General features: G+C 50.5%; 1 protein-coding gene across 6 annotated transcripts in view; it reads right to left on the reverse strand.

The window, feature by feature from the left end:
- The window catches only part of ARHGEF10 (Rho guanine nucleotide exchange factor 10), a 130,592-nt gene that overhangs the window by 31,262 nt on the left and 78,818 nt on the right, over positions 1-20,512 (reverse strand). For all 6 annotated transcript variants that reach the window (XM_046648440.1, XM_046648442.1, XM_046648443.1 and 3 more), the window contains 6 exons: positions 5,512-5,627; positions 5,000-5,127; positions 4,724-4,824; positions 3,126-3,247; positions 2,151-2,237; positions 460-683 (listed from right to left, as the gene is read on the reverse strand). In XM_046648440.1, coding sequence (XP_046504396.1) covers positions 460-683; positions 2,151-2,237; positions 3,126-3,247; positions 4,724-4,824; positions 5,000-5,127; positions 5,512-5,627 — 778 coding nt within the window. The remainder of the gene's footprint in view (positions 1-459; positions 684-2,150; positions 2,238-3,125; positions 3,248-4,723; positions 4,825-4,999; positions 5,128-5,511; positions 5,628-20,512) is intronic.

Genomic DNA, 20,512 nt, shown 5'->3' on the forward strand with positions numbered 1-20,512 from the left:
CTTTTATTTTAAAAGGGAAATTCCGGGCAGTTAAAAAATAGCCCTTCCTACAGATCCTGGAACTTCACATGAGGAAAATTACTTTAACTTTCCTCTAAACAGTGTCGATGTTCAACATGATCATAACAGAGAACACGGCTCTGACTCATCCCACAGCACACGGCGTGACGTGCTTTAAAAGCGTGAATAAGAATGAACAGCGTCAGTGGCCAACGGGCTGGTGGGACTGAGACTGCTCCCCTTAGGAGCGAGCACGTCGCTGTGGGAGCTCCCTAGACTCATCGCCACGGGCCTCAGTCACTGGCTCTTTCGGGTGCCACGACCCTAGCAATTTCCACTTGTATCACGAAATTCCCAACAGGCTGAGCTAAGGGACTCTGTCCATCCCGGCCCCTCATGGCTGTGCTCGCGACGCAACGGCGGACGGTGACCGTCTGTATCAGACTGAGTGGACCCTACCTCCCTTCTTCCGTCCCCAAGCAGATGGTAGGAACAGCGGACGCCCTCACGGCCACGCTCTCGGGCTCCGAGGCCGTGCCGGGCTCCCGGTGCCTCTCCTCCGCGGGAATGTAGACCATACACAGGATGCGAGACTCCACGTTGAAGCACTCGATGACTTTGGGGTTGGAGTTTTGAAAGGAGACGATGGCAATCTGACCCATTTGACTGGTGCAGCTTCCGATCTGAATCAGGGTTTAGGAGGGGAGACAATGAAGGCACGGATGCTCCCACAACACTGAGAACCCTGACGCTAAGGGCAGCGACAAGAACTGATTTTCATGTGAGATCCAACATGCTTAAAAGAGTCAAATCATCTTTAAATGGTCTGCTAACAGAGCCCCCTTTTCCTTTTCAACATACTTAATTAGGTTATTTGTCTTTTACTAACAAGAACACAGGTTTTATTTTTATTGTTTTGGTGAGGAAGATTGGCCCTGAACTAACATCTGTTGCCAATCTTCCTCTTTTTGCTTCAGGAAGACTGGCCCTGAGCTAACGTCTGTGCCCATCCTCCTCTACTTTGTACGTGGGACGTCTCCACAGCATGGCTTGATGAGTGGTGTGTGGGTCCACGCACCCGGGATCCAAACCTGTGAACCCTGGGCCACTGAAGCAGAGCATACAAACTTTACCACTATGCTACCGGGCCGGCCCTTGACTTTTTTTAAATCACATTTAAATCCTTTAAAAATCACGTACCCAGCACTACACAACGGTAAAGCCTTATTCATACACAACTTAAAGTCTTAAAAAGCAGTTTTTTAAAACAATTTAACACTAATGTTTAACAGACCTTACCTAAGAAAACAAGAACTTACAAGGAAAAATAAAGCAGTAAGAATGCATGTCGAAGTGGGGGGCTGGCACTGGGGGTGGGGGTGTGACCCCGAGAGGGAAGGAGGTGCCAATCACAGGTCCGCTGGGATGGAAAGAACTCTTTTAAAATCATGAGGAAGGAAGCCCAGCCCTTCACTCATAGCTGAGGGCCAACAGTGATCTGCTGTTCAGCTCTTTCTTTCAAGACTCAACTAGGAGACGAGCCAGCGGGGGCTCTGCTGGGAGGGGGCGGGGGGGGTGGTGTAGGTTCCTGGGTGAGGGTCTGGGAACATCACGGAGGCGGCTGGGGGGTTCCCAGGGAGGGGAGACCAGGGGACCTCAAAGCGTGCTGCGTGGGGAATCCCTCTGGTTTGCATGAATCTGACACGTGCCCTGCAACGCCAGCACAGCTCAGACGCAGCATTTCATTCGGAACAAATTAATTTTAACTGCCGAGTTTCCAGCATAAAAAGCCAGCCATGTCTTGGAAGAGGAAAAAAGTCATTTTAACCTCCAAAATTTAACCTCCAACACTGAAGAAATATTTAAATTACTCTCATATTAGTTGTCAGTTGTCTTTGGACTGAATTTAATCTTGTGAAGTTTGAGATGAAAAACACAACAGAGAAATATTTTAATTCCTAGGAATTTGACATCTTTTCCAAAAGTGTCCAGCCCCCTTTCATCTTCCGTGACTCTGATGTTTATAAACGTAATCCAGGACACGCCCGGGAGCTAACAACGGTCCGGCAAACCATCAAACGTGTAACTTCTCGTCACGTCACCTGCAGACATTGACGCGTGAACGTTACAGACACACAGAGACGTCTTACCCACAGGAAACCGTGGGCCGCAGACGCCGCATCCGGCTGACCCTCGGCACTCAGGTACGGCTCAGGATTGTAGGCGGCACATTCGATCTGGCAGGGAAAAAACCCAACGTCCACGTTTAAAATAGGACCCAGAGGCGTCTGGATGACACAGAGTCCTAAACGGACGACAGGGTTCTGACATCTAACCACAGACGGTCCAGGTTATTCCTCATCAAAGATTGAGACAGAGAAGGACTAAAGTAGGAATCTCACTACGGAGCTTTTTGGAAGCGAACAGCTAAAGCAGACGCTTCCGTCTTCAGCGTCTTGTTCTTCAGACCCACCACCTGCTGGAAACAAGTGTCGGGGAGCACGTCACACGGCGGCTCCCTCCTCCCTGGATGGAGACCTGCCCCTCCGGTCCTTTCCTACCCGCCCGCCTCCCCCGGGGGTGGGCTCTGAGCTGCCACAGGCAGTGGTCCCCCATCAGCTGTGGGGTCTACAGGAACCCAGGCTCCGGGTGTGCACGTTGGCCCGAGACCAGAAGTGAGAAATGATGTATCGTTTCCTAAAGAACCACCCACAGGTCTCTGAAGGCACCGTCTGTCATGCTTCCATCAAGAGCACAGGAGTGTTAACAAAATGCCACCCTGGAGACGGGGCTCGCTGTAGCAAGGACTGGATGGACACGAGGCCTCTAATTATGACCTGAGCACCACCAAGCAAAGGACAGACAGTGGACAGATGGGGATGCATGTGCCCTCGTTTAACCATAATGCCTAGAAGGTGCGTGCTGCAACGAGGAAGCCCCAGCACGGGCTCCAGGACAACAGCTGAGCAGAAAAGCAGGTTTTTGTCTTCAAACTACAATGATCTTGAAGGATTTCTAAACAAACTGCCCCTGCGGGAGTAGTGAACATGTGACCTGGGGAGACAGCGCTGGGACCCCGGCCCTCACCGGCAACTCCCCGAGCTCCGGGACCGCCCGCCCATCACCTTGAACTCCTGCTGCTTGGCGACCGTCACTGGCATGTGCCCGACGAGCAGAGGGTGTCTCTCCTTCTTTATCTGATTCCCGTCATCCTCCACGCAGAACCAGCCCATGTGGTTCTCCTCCTCTGCGGTCACATTTGAAGAGAAAATGAACAAGGGCCGCACTGGCTGTGCTCGTGATGAAGCCTGCCCTCCAGCGGGGCCGTGTGGGGACAGGGTGCTGACGCTCAGTTTCCAAGAAGACTGGAGAACTGAGTCGTTTGTTGAAACGGTACCAGCTTTTCTTATGGAAAGGCTGTACGTCCACTGCTTTATCTCAGACAGCGCTCTGGCCCCATCTCAGCGACGCCCCCGACCTCCCGTCCGCTCTTCCCAAACCACGGACGTAACTGGCTCAGAAACCTCACTGCGTAAACCACCTGGGTCTATTTTTCTTTATCTTTGTTCATTCTGTTTTTCCCAAAGCAACTGGGATTTTAGATTCAAATGCCAGGGATATACCGAGAAATTTCTTAACGTGGTATAATACCAGGGGATAAAAAGGACAACGAAACGAGGAAATAGTTCACTACCAAAGCAAGTGGTCAATCTCAGTTCTAAACGTGTAATTTATCTAAAGACAAAGGGGGCTTATTTTCAGGGTCAACTTATTCTCTTTGGAGGGGTGGCTATTTCCTCATGTGCTGAGTCACTTTGAACCTGGCTTGATACACCACTACATTATTCAGGGACAAAGAAGGGGCTGAGTCACCACTCCCCTCCCATTGGGCACAGGCGGTTCTGGAAGATTTCCCCTACAGGATAAAAGTCCTTCCTAATTCCAGCGCGCTGGGGTGCTGGGCACGGCTCCATTGCCTGGTTCTCTTCCGTAGTGTATGTGAGCTAACATTTTCAGATGGTCTGCGTCTGAAAGAGGATTTGACACACACACACACACACACAGGACTTCCCAGTGTGTTCTGAGTGACAGATGTGCGTGTGTATAAATTACAGATACACACACGTCAATACATCATATCACTATCTATGTACCCATCAGACATGCAGACCAAAGGAAGGCTGAAGGGACAAAGGAACAAGGAAACCACCACCAAGCCACTCCCATCCCGCACAGCACGACAGGACTTGTTTTTCGCGTCAGGAGGGTCTTCAGTGACAATTCAGCCCAGTGCCGTATTTTGTTTCACGGGCGAGGGACGAGGGACGCGCTGAGAACCTGACTTCCCTAACACGTGGAGCCACACGCTGACAGACGCAGGCTGGACGCAGGGTTGGGACCCGACCCACAGGCCTGTCACCTGTGTTGACAATCTCAACTGATCTTAACGTTTTTTTTACAATCAAAAAAGCAAGGGCTTTTTTTCCTACAAGCCCTAAATGATAATATAAAGGTTTTAAAAATCACTTGTGCTGGGGTTGACTTTTCCTGTTTAAGAATATTCTTTCTGGCAAGTGGATGAACACAGTTTACGTCTCGACCGTGACTCTATCCTCCCCGAGGTCTATATTTCATCATAACGTAGAAAATGCTAAGGATTAGGAAACGTAGGCTGTCTCTTGTTTCAGCACGCCTCACTTAGCTTAAATCGACCAAACCTTACCAAGGGCCAGCTTGGCCATCTGTAGGTTGTTGACCCAAGACTCTTTGATGGCGGGCGTGAAGGTATTGAACACAGCTGTAAAGAAAGTGGGCCGCCCAGACCTGCCGGGAAGAAGAGAGAAGCAGCCACTTTAGAGAACGCGCTCCACCGCGTGACATCAAAGCACACATTGTGCCCGTCCCATACAATCTCGGAGCCAGGAGGACACGCTCATCATGACACAGAGCCATTTCTGAGCACTGCCCGACCACGCTCCCTCGTCAAGTTCCTACTGACTTGTCCTGCTTCCCCGGGAGCTGCAACTGAATTCGACAGCAGTCGGCGGCCCTGATTTCCTCTTCCTTCTTCAGAATCAGTCTTTGTAAACCTGACGTCCAATCGTGGGCGACTGACTGGTTTAAGTTCTGCGAGGGAAACAGAGAAGCACGTTTTAGAAGCGTTAATGAGACAGGACCACGCTAAGGAGGAGAGAGAAGCAGTGCTGTAATATGAGAAACTCAGGGAGACCAGCGATACTCGTCTCTGATGAGGGGAAAGAAACCCTGGGGAGTGAGGCCACACGGGGGCTGGGCAGAGGCAGGTCTAAGGACCGATACTCGAGTCTGCTGCAAAACGCAGGGAAGTCAGGCCATCGAGCTGCACCCTCCACCACGGGAGCAAACTCGCCATCAGACCGACTCATAGCAAGCATCCACTGTCACTTTTGGCAGAACCTGGAGACACGATCATGTACTTACGACAACTGGAAGCTGAAAGAGGATTTTGAATCAAGCGGCTCCGACGGCTACCTGATAGTTGCCTTTAAGGTTTCCGACCAGCTGGGCGATCTGACCGACTACGTTCAAGTCATGCAGCAGGTTTTGCAAATCCTGATACAGCTGTCCCGGCCCCATGTAAACTCTATCTGCAAATAGGCAACAGAAAGAAGACAAACCTGAAGCACCATTCGCTCCAAAGCTCGAGGGAAGAAAACACTAAAATTTTAGTTAATTTGGAATTGTTTAAAAGTGCGTATTTTCAAGCGTTCAGTAGCTTTTCCGTTCCTAGCGTTTTGTGAAATAACTTTAGACTTACAGAAAAGTTGCAGAAATAGCCGTTAGTCCCCTCCTGTACGTCCCTCACCCCTTCGGGATGTTGAAGTCTTACAGAACCACAGAACCGTTGTGAAAACAGGAGTCACAAGGACACAACACGAGGGACTCATCTGCAGACCCGTTCACATTTCAGCGGCTTCCCCACCCAGGTCATGTGTCTGGGCCTGGAGCCGATTCGGGCCCACAGCGCCATGAGCTGTCACAGCTCCTAAGTCTCCTGCGGTCGAGGTCAGCTCCTCAGGTGAGCCTGGGCTTTCACGACCTTGACATTTCTGAAGGACGCTGGGGAGTTGTTTTATAGGACGTCTCACAATTTGAGTTTGACTGATATTTTGTCCCTTCTAATATTTTTAAATCATTGTTGAGGTAATTACTATTAGTAAGAAATACCTAGAAATGACATTTAATCTGGACCAAATTTCCAACAACTGGGGTCATCTGACCTCAAAATGAGGTCCCCAGTGATCTTTCTCTACAGTTTAATGAAATAGGGTAGAAATGAGGTCTGCCATGAGCTGGGTGAGCAGAGTCGCTCTAAGTGCCCAGGTGAGGACACTCAGGGTCGGCTGTGGGCCGCAGTAGGTCATTGGCAATGTCATCATTTACGCCCACAACAGGACCATGGGCACAGAAGAGACTTCCCACCTCCCATCTTACTGATGAGGACACTGCCTAAGGTCATACACTTACGACAAAGCCCATGATTTAAACCAACACACAACAATGCCTGGTCTCTTTTCCATTTCCCTATAAATACACTACCTGAGGTCACCTTGCCAGCAAGGGATGGAGAGGGAATTCAAATCCAGGGAGGAGAGGAGACCCATCTGGGTTGAATAAGTATCAGTTTCTTGAAAGCTGTGTTTGCACAGGACCGGCCTCATGGGTGTACAACCTGTGCATTAATAAAGTTAACGCAGCACTGATCGTTCCAGCACAAGGCGGTGTTGGGTCCATCATTAAAAGTTTGTACATAGGGCTGGCCCGGTGGCACAGCGGTTAAGTTCGTACGCTCCACTTTGGCAACCTGGGGTTCACTGGTTCAGATCCCAGGCATGGACCTAGGCGCTGCTGCTCAAGCCATGCTGTGGTAGGCGTCCCACATATAAAATAGAGGAAGATGGGCATGGATGTGAGCACAGGGCCAGTCTTCCTCAGCAAAAAGAGGAGGATTGGCAGCAGATGTTAGCTCAGGGTTAATCTTCCTCAAAAAAAAAAAAAGTTTGTACATGTGAGCAAATATGTGTGTTATTAGCTAAAAATATTTTAAATTATAAACACATTGTTAAGGAAAAATTTAAAGTAAAGTTGATATATACATACAACCACTGGGACAGTTTTGCAGGTACCTGGGGCCATGTGCTCAGAAGAAACCAAGCCTTGTAATGAAGGCTATGCTGTGGACGTCCTGACATTCTTAGAGATTATGAGCAAGGGGCCCAGTGTTTTCATTTTGCACCGGGCCCAGCAAAGTATGTGGCTTGTTCCCTCCTTCAGGGCATACAGTATATATATATTGACGGCAATATATACATTAAAACTGAAAGACACACATATTTCCAATACAAACATTTCAGATATGTAGGGGTCTAAAGAAAGTTGCTGCCTGACAGCAGAGCAAGATAAACATTTATAATTCTGCAGGTCCTTCACGTTAGAGACGACTCTGTGATATTCACGCATACAGCAGGCCTGATTTTTATTACCTATCTAGACAAATTTTATTGATTCACTGCATCTCAAGTATTTTCAAGGAGTCTCACCAAAACAGGAGCAAGCCATTCCAATGGTTATTTATATCAACTTGATTTTTCCTTAACAGTATGTCTATAATTTAAAACATTTTTAGCTGATAACACACATAGTTGCTGTCATTTATAAACTTGTGATGACAAACTCAACAAACACAGCCTCATGATGAAATTACAAGTCCTACATTAAATTTACTAATTTGCCTACATCTATTTTTTATTTTATTTTTAAAATGATCACGCAGTAAAACTGACCCTTTCACTTTTGGTGTTTGGCTCTACGAATCTTGGCAGGTGGGTAGATGTGTGTCACCATGGCCGACCAACCCACAGAACCCCGCCCCTCCCCAAGAACCCCGTCACCTTCCCTCAAGAGCCACCCGCCCCATCCTCACCCCTGCCAACCACTTGTCTGTTCTCCATCGTTTTAGTTTTGTCTCTTCAAGAATGTCGTATATAAGAGTTTATGCAGTATCATGTCTATTTTTTTTCAACACATAAATAGTACATTTATGTTTGTATAGGTATTCGACTGGTTTGCCCTTTGTTAGAAGAAATCCCTTAGTTTGGGAGGACAAAGTCTAATTGAATCATGATTTCATTCCTTCGGAGATGGTAAGAAACCACGGCGGGCTCACGCACACGTGTAAGGAGCAGGCTGCGCCACGAGCAGCTGAGGGACACTGCTCCAAGTTACTCATGGCCCACCTTTGAAAGATGACGTGAACAAGTGAGGGGGAGGCCCTCGCTGGAGAACGCCAAGAACCTGACATTTGTGCTGGAATTTGGAAAGCAAGTGTTTCTCCCTCTACCAGACCTCCTGGCGAGTCAGCCACGCGTTAACACAGAAAACACTTTCCTCTTCAAACAAGAGCCTCCGAGAGAGACGGCCAAGTTGGAGAGGGGCGTTCGCAGTGAGTCAGCGGAAATGCTGTGTTCTCCTGGTCGGGTCTCAGCATCCAGGACTCAGGAGAACTCCCGGGAAGACATTTAACCCTTTTCCTCGTCGGTTTCTGCATCGGTGGAGCAGGGACAATGTAGGCAACACTCTCCTGTCCGCCTCAGAGCCCTGCCTTGAGCATCAGATGAAATGACGCGTGTACGTAAGCAACCCCTCTGTTACGCACATTACAGAGATACGTCTAATTTCTTGTAACATACACCTAAGGGCCTGTTCACTTCACCACTTGTCCTCCTTCCAGAGTCCCGGGCACCCGTTTACCATCTTCCTGTATTTGGACCACCGCTGGCCTGGCCAGCAGTTCATACCTTTCCATTTTTTCCATCAAAGCACACCCTGCTATGTTCCATTCCTCCAGAATTAAGGGATTTTCTTTTCCTTTGTCAATTAAGAAATGATGTGCTTCTCACTGCCTCACAGGAAAGGCGAGGTGGGTGACATTTTAAATCGGTGGGACTTTTGGGGTTCCCTAAATCTCAAAATACATGTGACACGAAACCTCAGGGGACGGCCGTCTCTCGGCAGTCAGAAGCAGCCCCACATGAGAATCCCACTGGAGGCCACTCTCCTGGCCACAGACATCACCAGAATTCACTTACAAAAGTTATCAGTTACTGGATTCGAGCTGTTTAAGTCTTAATCAAAGGATCTAAGTTTTGAGGAAAACTAGGCAAACGGTTAGCACATACAAAGTTTTCAAGCTTTTGGAGTATTTCCATGAACAAATTGGATAAATGGTGAATTTATACACACTTCAGCATTAACACTTACGTGACCAGTGGAATAACTTGGAAGTCTCCTGGGACCGCCAGGGAGGAACAGTTCAGAGATTGAGAAGAGATGGAACTCTGACTTCTGTTTCTAAAATTAAGAGGCTTTTAAATGAAGAGCATTTTTAAAGCCGCGTCCCTGCCCGGGCGGCCGGCACTGCAGGGCCCCATGGTCCCGCTGCAGGCGTCCCCCAGGCCCAATGAGTCTAACCAGGGGGAGACTGCGGGGGACGATGCGGCAGGAGAGGGGACGAGGCTGGAACGAACCCGGGCACAGTGCTCCGGGCGGCCGGGCAGAGGGATCACAGGACGGGCTGCAGAGAGCACGTGGCGGTCTGCAGAGTTGGGGACAAGGACACACGGGCCAGTCCGGAGCAGGCAGACCCAGGAGACAGAGAGAAGGACAAGCACAGGGCAATCGGGACAAGGGCCCTGTGCAGCTTTCACACGAGCCTGGAGTTCTTGTCTCCAGGAACGTGGATGAAGACACCCCGCTGGCCGCCCCACGTTCTAGCCTCTTCCGCTGCTTCAGCAGGAAGCAAGCAGGGGTGGCCGTGGATGTGGTGCGCCTGGAAGCTGCGTTCCCGATGCCGTCCGTCAGTCTGACATCTCGTGGGGATGACACAAACGCAGCCAAGACGTCGCCCCGTCACGGGAGGGGGAAGAAACATTCTCCCTGGTGAATTAGAGCCCCGGCCATGTTGAGACCTTACCCAACACATGGAAACACGACGCAGCTCACGTCTCTCCTTGAGCATCAAGGATGCATCGGAGGCAGCAGGTTGGGGACACAGGGAAACACAGAGCAGCAACGCGGGACGACGCAACCAACAAGAACGCTGCATGCCAGAAACAGGGCGTCCCCACCAAACCAATGGGACACAGGGCAGTGAGTTCCCCCACATGTTACTTTCAGCTCAGGAAAGAGTTTCTGTTTCTGGCCCAATTTCTATAAACAACAAATCTGCAATTCAGCTCTTCGGAGAGGATTTCCACACCCAACCCCGTGTCTGCCATTCTGAGGTCCGTGGGGCGCGCTCCGTGGCTGCAAAGGTGGAGGATGGCCCATGGCTGCAGGAGGGCGTCCATCCTCTCAGCCCGCCCGTCTCCCTGGAAACCCCGCAGCTGGTCTGAGGACACAGCGTTGCTAAGCCCAGTGGAACCTCCGTGGCACCCGTGGCCCAACAAATAGCAAGTCTACCCAGAGACTCTCGGTGCTGAACTCGGGGCTCCTGAGCGGGCTGCCTCCGACTCCGCTTTATCACATGGAGCGACCTGGGGCGTGGGAGAGACTCCAAGTGGAGGAGGGAAGAGGGCAGAGGACGAGGACGAGGAGGAGGAGGAGGACATGGGCACACGGGAGCCCTGCGGATGGGATGGAGGGAACTGAGGGACAGGGACTGGTGAGCACACCACAGGCATGGCTAAGGGGACCCGGAGCCGGGTGGGATGTGAAGAGCCCAACTAGGACCAGAAAGGCAGGTTGGACCCCAACACGCAGTCTCCAGTCCTCAGGAGAAGCATTCCTGCCAGAACTCTTTTTTTTTTTTTAGGAAGATTAGCCCTGAGCTAACATCTGCTGCCAATCCACCTCTTTTTGCTGAGGAAGACTGGCCCTGAGCTGACATCCATGCCCATCTTCCTCTATTTTCTATGTGGGACGCCTGCCACAGCATGGCTTGATAAGTGGTGCCATGTCTGCACCTGGGATCCGAACCAGTGAACCCTGGGCCGCCAAAGCAGAACATGTGAACTTAAACGCTGTGCCACCGGGCCGGCCCAAGAACTTCTTTTTTTTAATTTAGAAAAGTCTGATATCTTAAAAATCAAGGACTAATTTTTTTATTGCAGTAGTATTGATGGTTAAAATCGTAAATATTTAGTGCACAATGTGATCAGCGGACACACGGTACAGCTGACGAGTCTTTCTCACCTCTTCCTCCTCAGAGCCGGGCGGGGTCTCTGTGCGTCCCTCACCCTCCAGCGCCTTCTCCCTCCCGGCTCCTCCATCGTGCCCTGTGCCCATGCCCCCCTCGTGCAGGCAGCTTTGCAGCAGAGAACCATGTGTGCCCGTGCTCTCTCCAGTGCAAGGCTGCTGCTACACAGGGGACTAAATTTAACAGGGAACTGTCCTCTTCCTTTCTCAACAGAATTGACCAAAAGCCACATTTCCCTTGTGGCTGGAGGTAAAGTTTGAATTTACGAAGTCTACACATCATCAGTGCTCTTAACAAATTACAGAGCACAGAGCCGTGCGGTATAACGAAATCGGCTTTATTCTGTTCCAAAGGTTTGGGCTGTGAAAGGCTTTTAGTCCGAGGCTGTGTTTGATACCAACTCGAGAACTGCTGCCTGTTATCTATTAGCAGCGAAGCGCTCAGACACAAACTGTGAGTTGAGCTGATGGTTTTCAGCCGGTTTCCAGGGTGAAGGCCAAGGGGGGCAGGAGGCGCTGGCCTCCCACCGGCCGCTGAGGCCAGTTTGCTTCTGAAATGAGAGCAGAGTGTGATTCTCCTCCGTCTGCTACACAGGGAGCAGCGGGGACCCTGCACCCAGGAAATGAGGGGCCGAGACGCTGCGCTGACCTGCAGCCCGGAGTCTTCCCGTCCTTAATGCTTAACACTCAGCCAGAAGGCTGAAACCTAACCACTGCCGAGGGCTCCCGTGCCCTGACTAAGGAGCTCGGGATACAGAAAAAATTACGGAAGGACAAGAAAAAATAGAAAGCAAACCCCTGTCTGCATCCTAGGCTTTTTTATTTCCTGGCAAACAGTCTCTTTGAACAGGTGAGGACTGCTAGGAAAGGTCTTAAATAAGAGGCTAGCAGGGGGCCGGCCCAGCGGCGCAGCGGTTAAGTGCACACGTTCTGCTTTGGCGGCCCAGGGTTTGCGGGCCCAGCTCCCCGGTGTGGACATGGCACCGCTTGGCACGCCATGCTGTGGCAGGCGTCCCACGTATAAAGTAGAGGAAATGGGCACAGATGTTAGCTCAGGGCCAGTCTTCCTCAGCAAAAAGAGGAGGATTGGTGGCAGATGTTAGCTTAGGGCTAATCTTCCTCAAAAAAAAAATAAAAAAAGAGGTGAGAAGGGCCGACTGTGAGCCGTTTGGTAAAATAACCTAAATGACATTGTGCCAGAGAAAGAAGGGCCAGTCGGAATGAGTGAATCGGACCCCAGCTCAGCCAGGAGTCAGACGGAGGAGTAGAGGCAACAAGGTGGTCGAGAATGACACTGGACAGTGGCTATGACCAGCGCTGCGGGGGACATCCCGATACCGCACCTCAGAGAGCAAAATAAATTCCTAAGGACTAAAGAGTTCAAAGCAAATATATAAATCAGGTGAGTGGTGCCCAGCCTCCAATGGCTCAGGGGAAAGTACACATGTGAACAGAAGAATCACCATGGAAATGACAGCTTCAACCACACAAAACGTAAAGCTTCAGCTTCCATAAAATTATAGGCATAAATAAAATTCTCAACCACATAAAAACAGGAAATAATTTTCTGTGAAGCTTATACACAAAGTACATTAAAACTGATAATATTAGAAAAGCCCAATAAAAAAAATGAGCAACTCCCAGAAGAAATACAGGGGGCTAATTAAACACATTAAAGTGTTCATTCTCACTAGGAATCAAAAGGAAGCAAATTCGAACAGCTATCAAAGATTTTCTTAATTAAAGCAAATTTGAAAAACTTTAAAAAAAAATCAACCAAGTTTCGTTTGGGGATCACAGTCATGTATAGCTGATGGGAAGGCAAACTGGGAGAAAGTTTGTGAAAAGCAATTTGCAAAACACATGAAGAGTCTCAAAACACTCTAGCTTTGACCCGGGAACCCCACTTCTAAGGAAATCAACACACTGGTTTATGGCAAAGATGCCCATATGAACTAGGTCCCTCTGGTTCTTCTGTGTGGGATGCTGCCTCAGCATGGCTTGATGAGTGGTGTGTAGGTCCACACCCAGGATCTGAACTGGTGAAACCCAGGCCACGGAAGCAGAGTGCACGAACTTAACCACTCAGCCACAGGGCTGGCCCCTGTAGCATTTTAAATATGCAATAAACTACGGTACAACCACGAGAGAATGTCATGTAGTCAGTTTACTGGCCTGTGTTCAGAACTGTCAACAACATGAGAACCTGGCCATCACACGGTCAGTGAAAACACCCACCAGCATCACAGGGGGTGGATCCACCTGCAGCACCGGCACTGGCTCAGGACAAGACCTGCATACAGGTAATCCTTGTCTGCTTTACCTTTTGCACTCTTTCAACAGACAGCAAGAACTAATTCCCAGGAGAGAGAGAGCCGTTTCTTTAATAGTGCCGTATAGAAACCCGAGTCTGAAAGGAGGTGTAAATTCAGTTCCTCCACTAGCAAACTGCGCTTTGACATGGAAAGTGTGGGAGAACCCTGGTTCTAAACCAGGGGTGATCCTGGCTACAGCTCAGGCAGAGGAACACTCTCTGGCTCCCAAACTCTGGCTGCCCCTCCTCCCAGGGCCGCCCAGCCCTCCTAACTCCAGCCTAGGGGACTTTGAGGGGTGAGAGATGGTGTCTAGAGGCTGCAACTGTGGCATTAAAGTTACAAAGGACACTAAGAGCCTCCCACTGTGATTTCAATGGTTTGGCTTTTCGAGTTTTAATAAAAGCCAAGGATTTAATAACATGACAAGAACATACTCATGAAGATACACACCAGGCCTCAAATTCGAGAGCACCAATCAAAAGAAAACTATCCCCATAGTTTAGGAGGCGTCTAAAACCCCAGATGTGATATTAACTTGCTCGACATGTAACTCGCATGTGTCTACATGGATGGGACATGCATACTGTGTACCAGCATGGACACACTGCCCACGGACACCCAGACAGACACTTGCACGCGAGCACGCTTCCACGCTTCCATGTGCAGCAGCCCCTACTTGCAGACACACACTTAATTCGCCTTCATATTAGAGCACACAGGTTTTCTGGAGGGTCTTCCCTATCAAAACATAGAGAAATGAGTAATACACAAATGTGCCAACACATCCTTTATCTGGTATATCATCTGCAGTGGATAAACGATGACCTCTGCACTAAAGGCTGGACGTCAGGCCCTGGAACCAGACCAGGGCCCGCGTGGAAGGTTTCCAGGGAAAGTCAAATTGACTGACTGACAGCCACTCCTCCAAGGAGGGATGGAGTGTACGTTCAAGGACCAGCCATGTGGGCTGTAGGAACGTTTCAGGATCCCCACGTGGTACAGGGCAACGTGTGTGTCACACACAGATGACAGGTATTTCCTTCTTTGTGCGAACAACCCCTCCTGGCCTCCTGTTGCATTCCTAAAGAAGACAGTGGAGTCTGAGGCACATGCTACTGACACCCAGAAAATTCACACCAGCATTTGTCCCCAAGGAAATGAGAGCCGGAAACAAACATGGCCACGGAGAAGGGGGCAATCCTGCACGTAGAGAGGTCCCACGTTTTGTGGCAACACCGCCTCTGTGAAACCACGTGCAGGGGTGTCCCAATGAGCTCCTGCTTTCTGTTCCACTCTGTCACTGCTGCCACTGTTCCCGCCCCACAGAGAGGCCTGAGGAGGGTCTCTGAGTGGCCGCCCTAGGGTGGACAGAGCCTTAGAGGATCCCCCCGACCCCCACTCCACTGCCTTGCCTCTTGGCTTCCTTATGAGGGCTCTCACTTTGTTAAAGCATGAATATTTTTAAAATGCAGGAAAAGAGAGAAAATAATACATGGTCACATTTTCACCCTCCGCCCAGAATCTGGAGATGTTAGCATTTTGCCGTATGTGCTTCAGACTCCTTTTTTACCGAAAGAAACCACATGCGAAGGTGCGACAACCTCGCCCACCACCTCCTTGCCCCTCTCCCCCATCCAGGACAACCATTATTCCAAAACAGAGACGACACTCCCGTGCTTCTGTGGGTTCATTCACCGTGCAGGTGTGGGGCTGAATCTGGGACACCTGTGTCGGACCTGCAGGGCCGGCCTTCGCTGAGGGGCACTAACAAGCATCAGCTACAGACAACCCCATACCCCTCCTGTCAGCACCCTCTGTGACACACGGACCCACCTCCGGAGTCCTCCCGGACACGGCCTCCTGCTGGGGCAGCTGCGAGAGAGATGACCGTTGTCCTCAAGGACACCAGCTTCAGGCCACTATCAGAGGGCCATCTCTCGAGGGGTTCCCTTCCAAAGCTCGCCCCTTACATGGGGGACCACATGGAAAAGCTGGACCGGCTCTGCCGGCTCAGTGTGCTCTGGAGGGAACTCACAGAGGCTGCTCCAGACCTTTCACAGAAGCCCCACCCCCTGGAGGGGCATCGACTGGCCGAGTCGTGTCTGCCTCAATATTCATCCAAGAACTTCGACGACTCCTTGGAGCCCCTGTGACTCCTGGGAAAGACCCAGGCGCTCGGATCTTCCACAGGAGGCCTGGCCCCTGTGCATGGTTCTAATGGTGCGACCTTAGATGGACGGCGAGGGCTTCTCCTGCCATGGCAATCCGCGAGACGCGCCGGCTTGTTCCGCTCTGAGTCCCTTTCGTTCTAAAGCACGGCCTGGAAGGTGCTGTGTCTCCCATCACTGAAGTCCGACCACAGCAGGCTCCTGTCCTCCTGCCCTCTGCCCTTCCAAAGCCCAAAGACGCCCGCACACTCAGGGAGCGAGGATGGCGAGGCGCCGACAGGGGGCTGCACCCTGGAAAGGATGTGATGGAGACACATCGCCGTCCCTGACGGGGGCTGCCTGTGGCCCGGCCGGAAAGCTCTGCAGAGATGGGGAGGGGAGCATCTGGACGAAGCCATCACTTCTCCCCAGGCCGAGGGCAGTCCCCCTCGACAGCGTGATGGAGAGTGGTTTTCTATTTTCAGAAATACAACTACCGTTTCTCCCTCTGTCTTGTGAGAGGGGTCAGAGTCAGGTTTTCTGTCACGTGCTGAAGCCGCCCTCGGTCAGGTTCATCTCCATGTGAAAACCACAAACAACGCCTCCTTCCTCCCAATCTGCCTTTTGTTTTTTGCTCATTCATGCTTTATTTTGTTTTTCAGTTGTGTTCACTGCTTTTTGTCTTAAGTTCCATGGGGACTCCTTCCACTCTCTGCCCGGCCCCCGCCCCAGTCTCTGCACCTGACGGGAGGGTCTGCCACTCCCACTGTTGCTAGCATCCCCCTCCTGGAGTCTCCTCCCCAGAATTTAAGGATGCTTAGGGCCCTTCCAGCATTTTTTAAATAAGGGCAGCAAACCTTCTCCTTGCTCCCAGCCTCCCTGAACCACCGCCACGGCCCTCCCTTCACAGCCTGACTGCAGAGCGAGATCTGGGCAATTGCAGGAGACTGCCGCGTATGGCAGACACTCTGCAAATGCTCTGGGGGCGGGGGGTGACGCGGGTCCGGAGCAGACTGTCTGGCTGGCCTTCCGTTCTCTCTGCAGCGTCCCCGATGGCAAATGAGGGCTCTGTTTCCAAACGGGGGCAGCTTGGCTTCCTGGAGCCGCCAGCCCTCCCCTGAGAGCTGCCCCAGGACGAGGGCAGAAGGCCACCGAGACGCATCCTCAGCCCTATGTGCACTGCGGTTTTCATTTGAGTCTTCGTTGTGGCTCCGGGATAGCAAAGCTCCACAACTTTGACTTGGCCGCTGGTCCAACCTCCAGACCCACTCAGAACTGAGGCCAAGCCCGTCCTTGTAAACGTGTGTCTTACTCACGACAAAGAACAGCCAGGCTTCCGACGTTCACGGTCGCTTTGAAGGATTAAGTAACCGCCTAGAAAGTAATACGACTGATTCTTATAAAAGCATGTCTATCAGTATTCGCACATCAAAAGGAATGCTCCCCTTTAAAATATCTTCAGCTTGTGCTCTCACTTCTTGAAACACTTTAAGAACTTCTCCTTGGGAAGTGTTTAAAAGATCGGTGATGGTGGTTCTCCAGCCACCGTCTCCTGAAACACGACTCAGGGACCCCAGCCCGAGGGGCGCCATGCAACTCACCTCCTCCACTGGAGGTCCCGCAGAGTGGGATCCTCGTGACATGCCGCTCACTTCCACGTCCTGCTCAGCACAGTTCCTTGCCAACTGGGAGCGCATTAGAGGCTTTTTGCTGAAACTGGGTTGAGGTTATAAGGATCCTGCATGAAGAAACACTCTACAGAGTCACCTTCCTCCTGGCAAAAGGGAAACGTCTTTTCTCATCAACCCACCTCCTCAGACAGGATGGGGCAGCGGACGGCGCAGTCTTTCTCTTCCCCACCACCAGCCCCAATTCAGGACAGCAGTGAAATCTTTTTGATCACCCCAGAAAAACGCACAGAATTTTGTCAAATAAGCTCAGAAGGTCTGCAAGCTTAAACCAATCCGTGGGTGCCCAGAGGACCCACGGACCCCAGCTTGCAAGCCCCCTGCACTAGAGAGCAAAGGTCAGTGCTTTTGAAAAGTCACAACTCAGGGAGACTAAGTGCAAAGCACCACACGGTGCTCTTCAGGGGGACCAGGGGCTTCCCACGTGCGGCTGCCTTGGGCCCCGGTGACAGCGGGTGCTAGGCAGCGACGCCCACACTGTCTTCAACACTGAATAACAGACCAGATTTCCAGGACTGAACTTCAGAACACAGTCACTCAAAGAGCAGAAAAGTCATATGAATATCAACTCAGAATGAGAATTGCTAACGCGGCTTCTCAGAATAATTGAGAGATGACAAATGCAAGAGAATCAGAGGAAACAAAAGCACGGCGGGTAAATCTCAAGCTCCTCTATAAAACTCGGAGCACAGGAGGCAGCCCCAGGAAACTGTGGCTCACGGATGGGACCCGGCTCCATCTGCACAAACAGTAAGGAACCCATCGGCTGCAGCCTGGTGCTCATGAGATCAATACTCTGGACTTGCTACCGCACAGACCAGCTCATTATCTGTCCCCAGTGACAGCCCGTCCCTCTATCCTGGATCAATCTGGACACAGTAGGATAAATCCTGTAGCAGAGCTTGAAACATGCCAGTGAATAGGCTGACTATCCCAGCACCTCTGTGACTGCAAGACAGCATCATACTCTGTTACTGGAGTCTGAAAAAGCCCCAGCGAATTCCGACTGGAGTTCAGTCTTCCAACACATAAGGAATCAGTAAATTTTAGTTACTGTATTAAAAAAATTTTTTAATCTAGAAGGCATTTTGAAGTGCATTTACTCCACATCCCTCCTTTCAGGGCTAAAAACTAAACCTACTTTATGGGTAAGAAAACTGAGGTGCTGAGGTCCACACAGCAAGTGGTGCATCGCTAAACCAGGAGCCCAGGCGAACACCTGCTCCCGCGGCCCTGACTGCGTCTGTGGGCCAAGGACCCCACATCGGTATCGATCTGAACTCCAGACTCAGTACCCAGCGGCCTCCTGGCCCTTGAACTGTTTGTCCAATTGGCACCTCCAAGGTAACACACCACCGTGCACCTAAACTGGGTGAATTGTACGGGAATACCATCATAAAAAAAATAAATGCTTGCCAAAGTAACACGCCTAACCCAGAACTGAGATTACTAAAGAATAGTTTCAGGAAACCTGAACACGAGAGCGGGCAGGGGCTCTGCGAAGCGCCCTTCCCCGGACATCTGGACTGAGAACACCACCTCCCCAGGGGGCCGTTCCATCTGGAAGCTGCATCGAGATGATGCCAGTCAGACTCTTCCTGTCACAATCCGTCAACATGAGATCGCTCCATGGATGAACAGGCACGTGAATTCTTCCTCCTCGAGAGGCTGGCATTACCCAAACCCTGATGAAGACCTGCATTCTGCTCTTCTTGGTTCCAAGAGACAGATATTTACCAAGTTTATGAGCAACTCTTTTCTTTTCTTTCTCTGACCCCAGGCTTTGTTCTCCTGGCGTCCGACCATGCGTGTAATTGAAACCATGAGAGTAAGAGGATAATGAGAAGAAGATGGAACGGGGGCTTCACAGTCTCCAGAGCAACGTCTCAGGTTCTGGAGTCTGCACGGCACACACTCAAGGTCTTAGAGTCCTTCCTTTAAAGACCTGGCCATCTCGCCGAGCGTGAAGCCGGAGCTGAGCATCTCACTGTCCTACGCAACCAGAGGATAACCTAGGAGCTTCTTTCAGTTCTATATTCCTGTGGATGGAACCAGATCCCATGAATAAACAACCGTGGGACCCCTTGATCTGCAGGGATGGGCACAGGCTGTGAAGGTTCTAGTCACTTAACCGCTCGCCACGCCCTGGACACACATGCTCTGTCATATGCTCCGTCGTATGCCCCCAGGGCAGGTGTCGGCCGTGGCGGGCTGGTCAATAACTCAGCTGAATGAATCAATCAATCAGTCAATGCACCCCCCCCCATCTATTGAAATCCCACTCCTTCTTTACAACAGGCATTTTCTCGGAGAAAATCACCTTCTTTTCAGCCCCCAAAGTATCCCGCCCGTGTTTCTTTCAGGGTATGTATCGTGTTGTGTTGTACTCATGTCAATACACCTGTCTCCAACATGAGAGGCCCGGTCTGTGCCTTATTACCAGGACACGGCGCTGGGTTTAGAACAGGCCTTTGATAAACGGATAGGTAGAAAGACACAGTTTAATTGCAAATTTAACAGTGACTAGTGATTCTATTTTTCTTTCCACTCATTTAGCAAGTATTTATTGAGCACCTACTGCATACCCAGCTACAAGCCAGGAGGGACACCACCTCTGGCAAGATTAGCAAGAGAAGAATTAACTAACTTCAGACAAAGCGCCTCGTATACACATCAAGTGACCATTAAGTACCTTAATTTCTTCAAGTCAGTCACTATGCTAACAGGTCACCTGACAGGTGCTGCGCTCCACTGCAGAAGGAAATGACAAAGATTAGACAGGTCATGCCCAGGGTGTGGGTTCCACCCTGACAAGAGAGCAGAACAAAGGTCTACCGAGGGTAGAATAAGTTTCTCACTTAAACTCTGTTTAAGACAATGTGCAAAAAGATGCTGCCTCAAAAACGGCTCTCACTGAGATTTTGTCCTCGCTTGTTCATAGGGACACGATAATGAAACCATGGCGAGCCTGCAAAACAGTCACAAATGATTTTCAAAAGTCCCATTAATCCCCTTAACCTAGGATATGACAACAAAGTTCTTAAATTCAGAAGGAAGAAAAAGATTGACTCTCTAAAAAGACACATTTTCTTTTAATAGACAAGGGGAACTACGTATCTCCATCTGC

This window comes from Equus quagga, chromosome 22, assembly GCF_021613505.1.
Source record: "Equus quagga isolate Etosha38 chromosome 22, UCLA_HA_Equagga_1.0, whole genome shotgun sequence".
Taxonomy (NCBI): domain Eukaryota; kingdom Metazoa; phylum Chordata; class Mammalia; order Perissodactyla; family Equidae; genus Equus; species Equus quagga.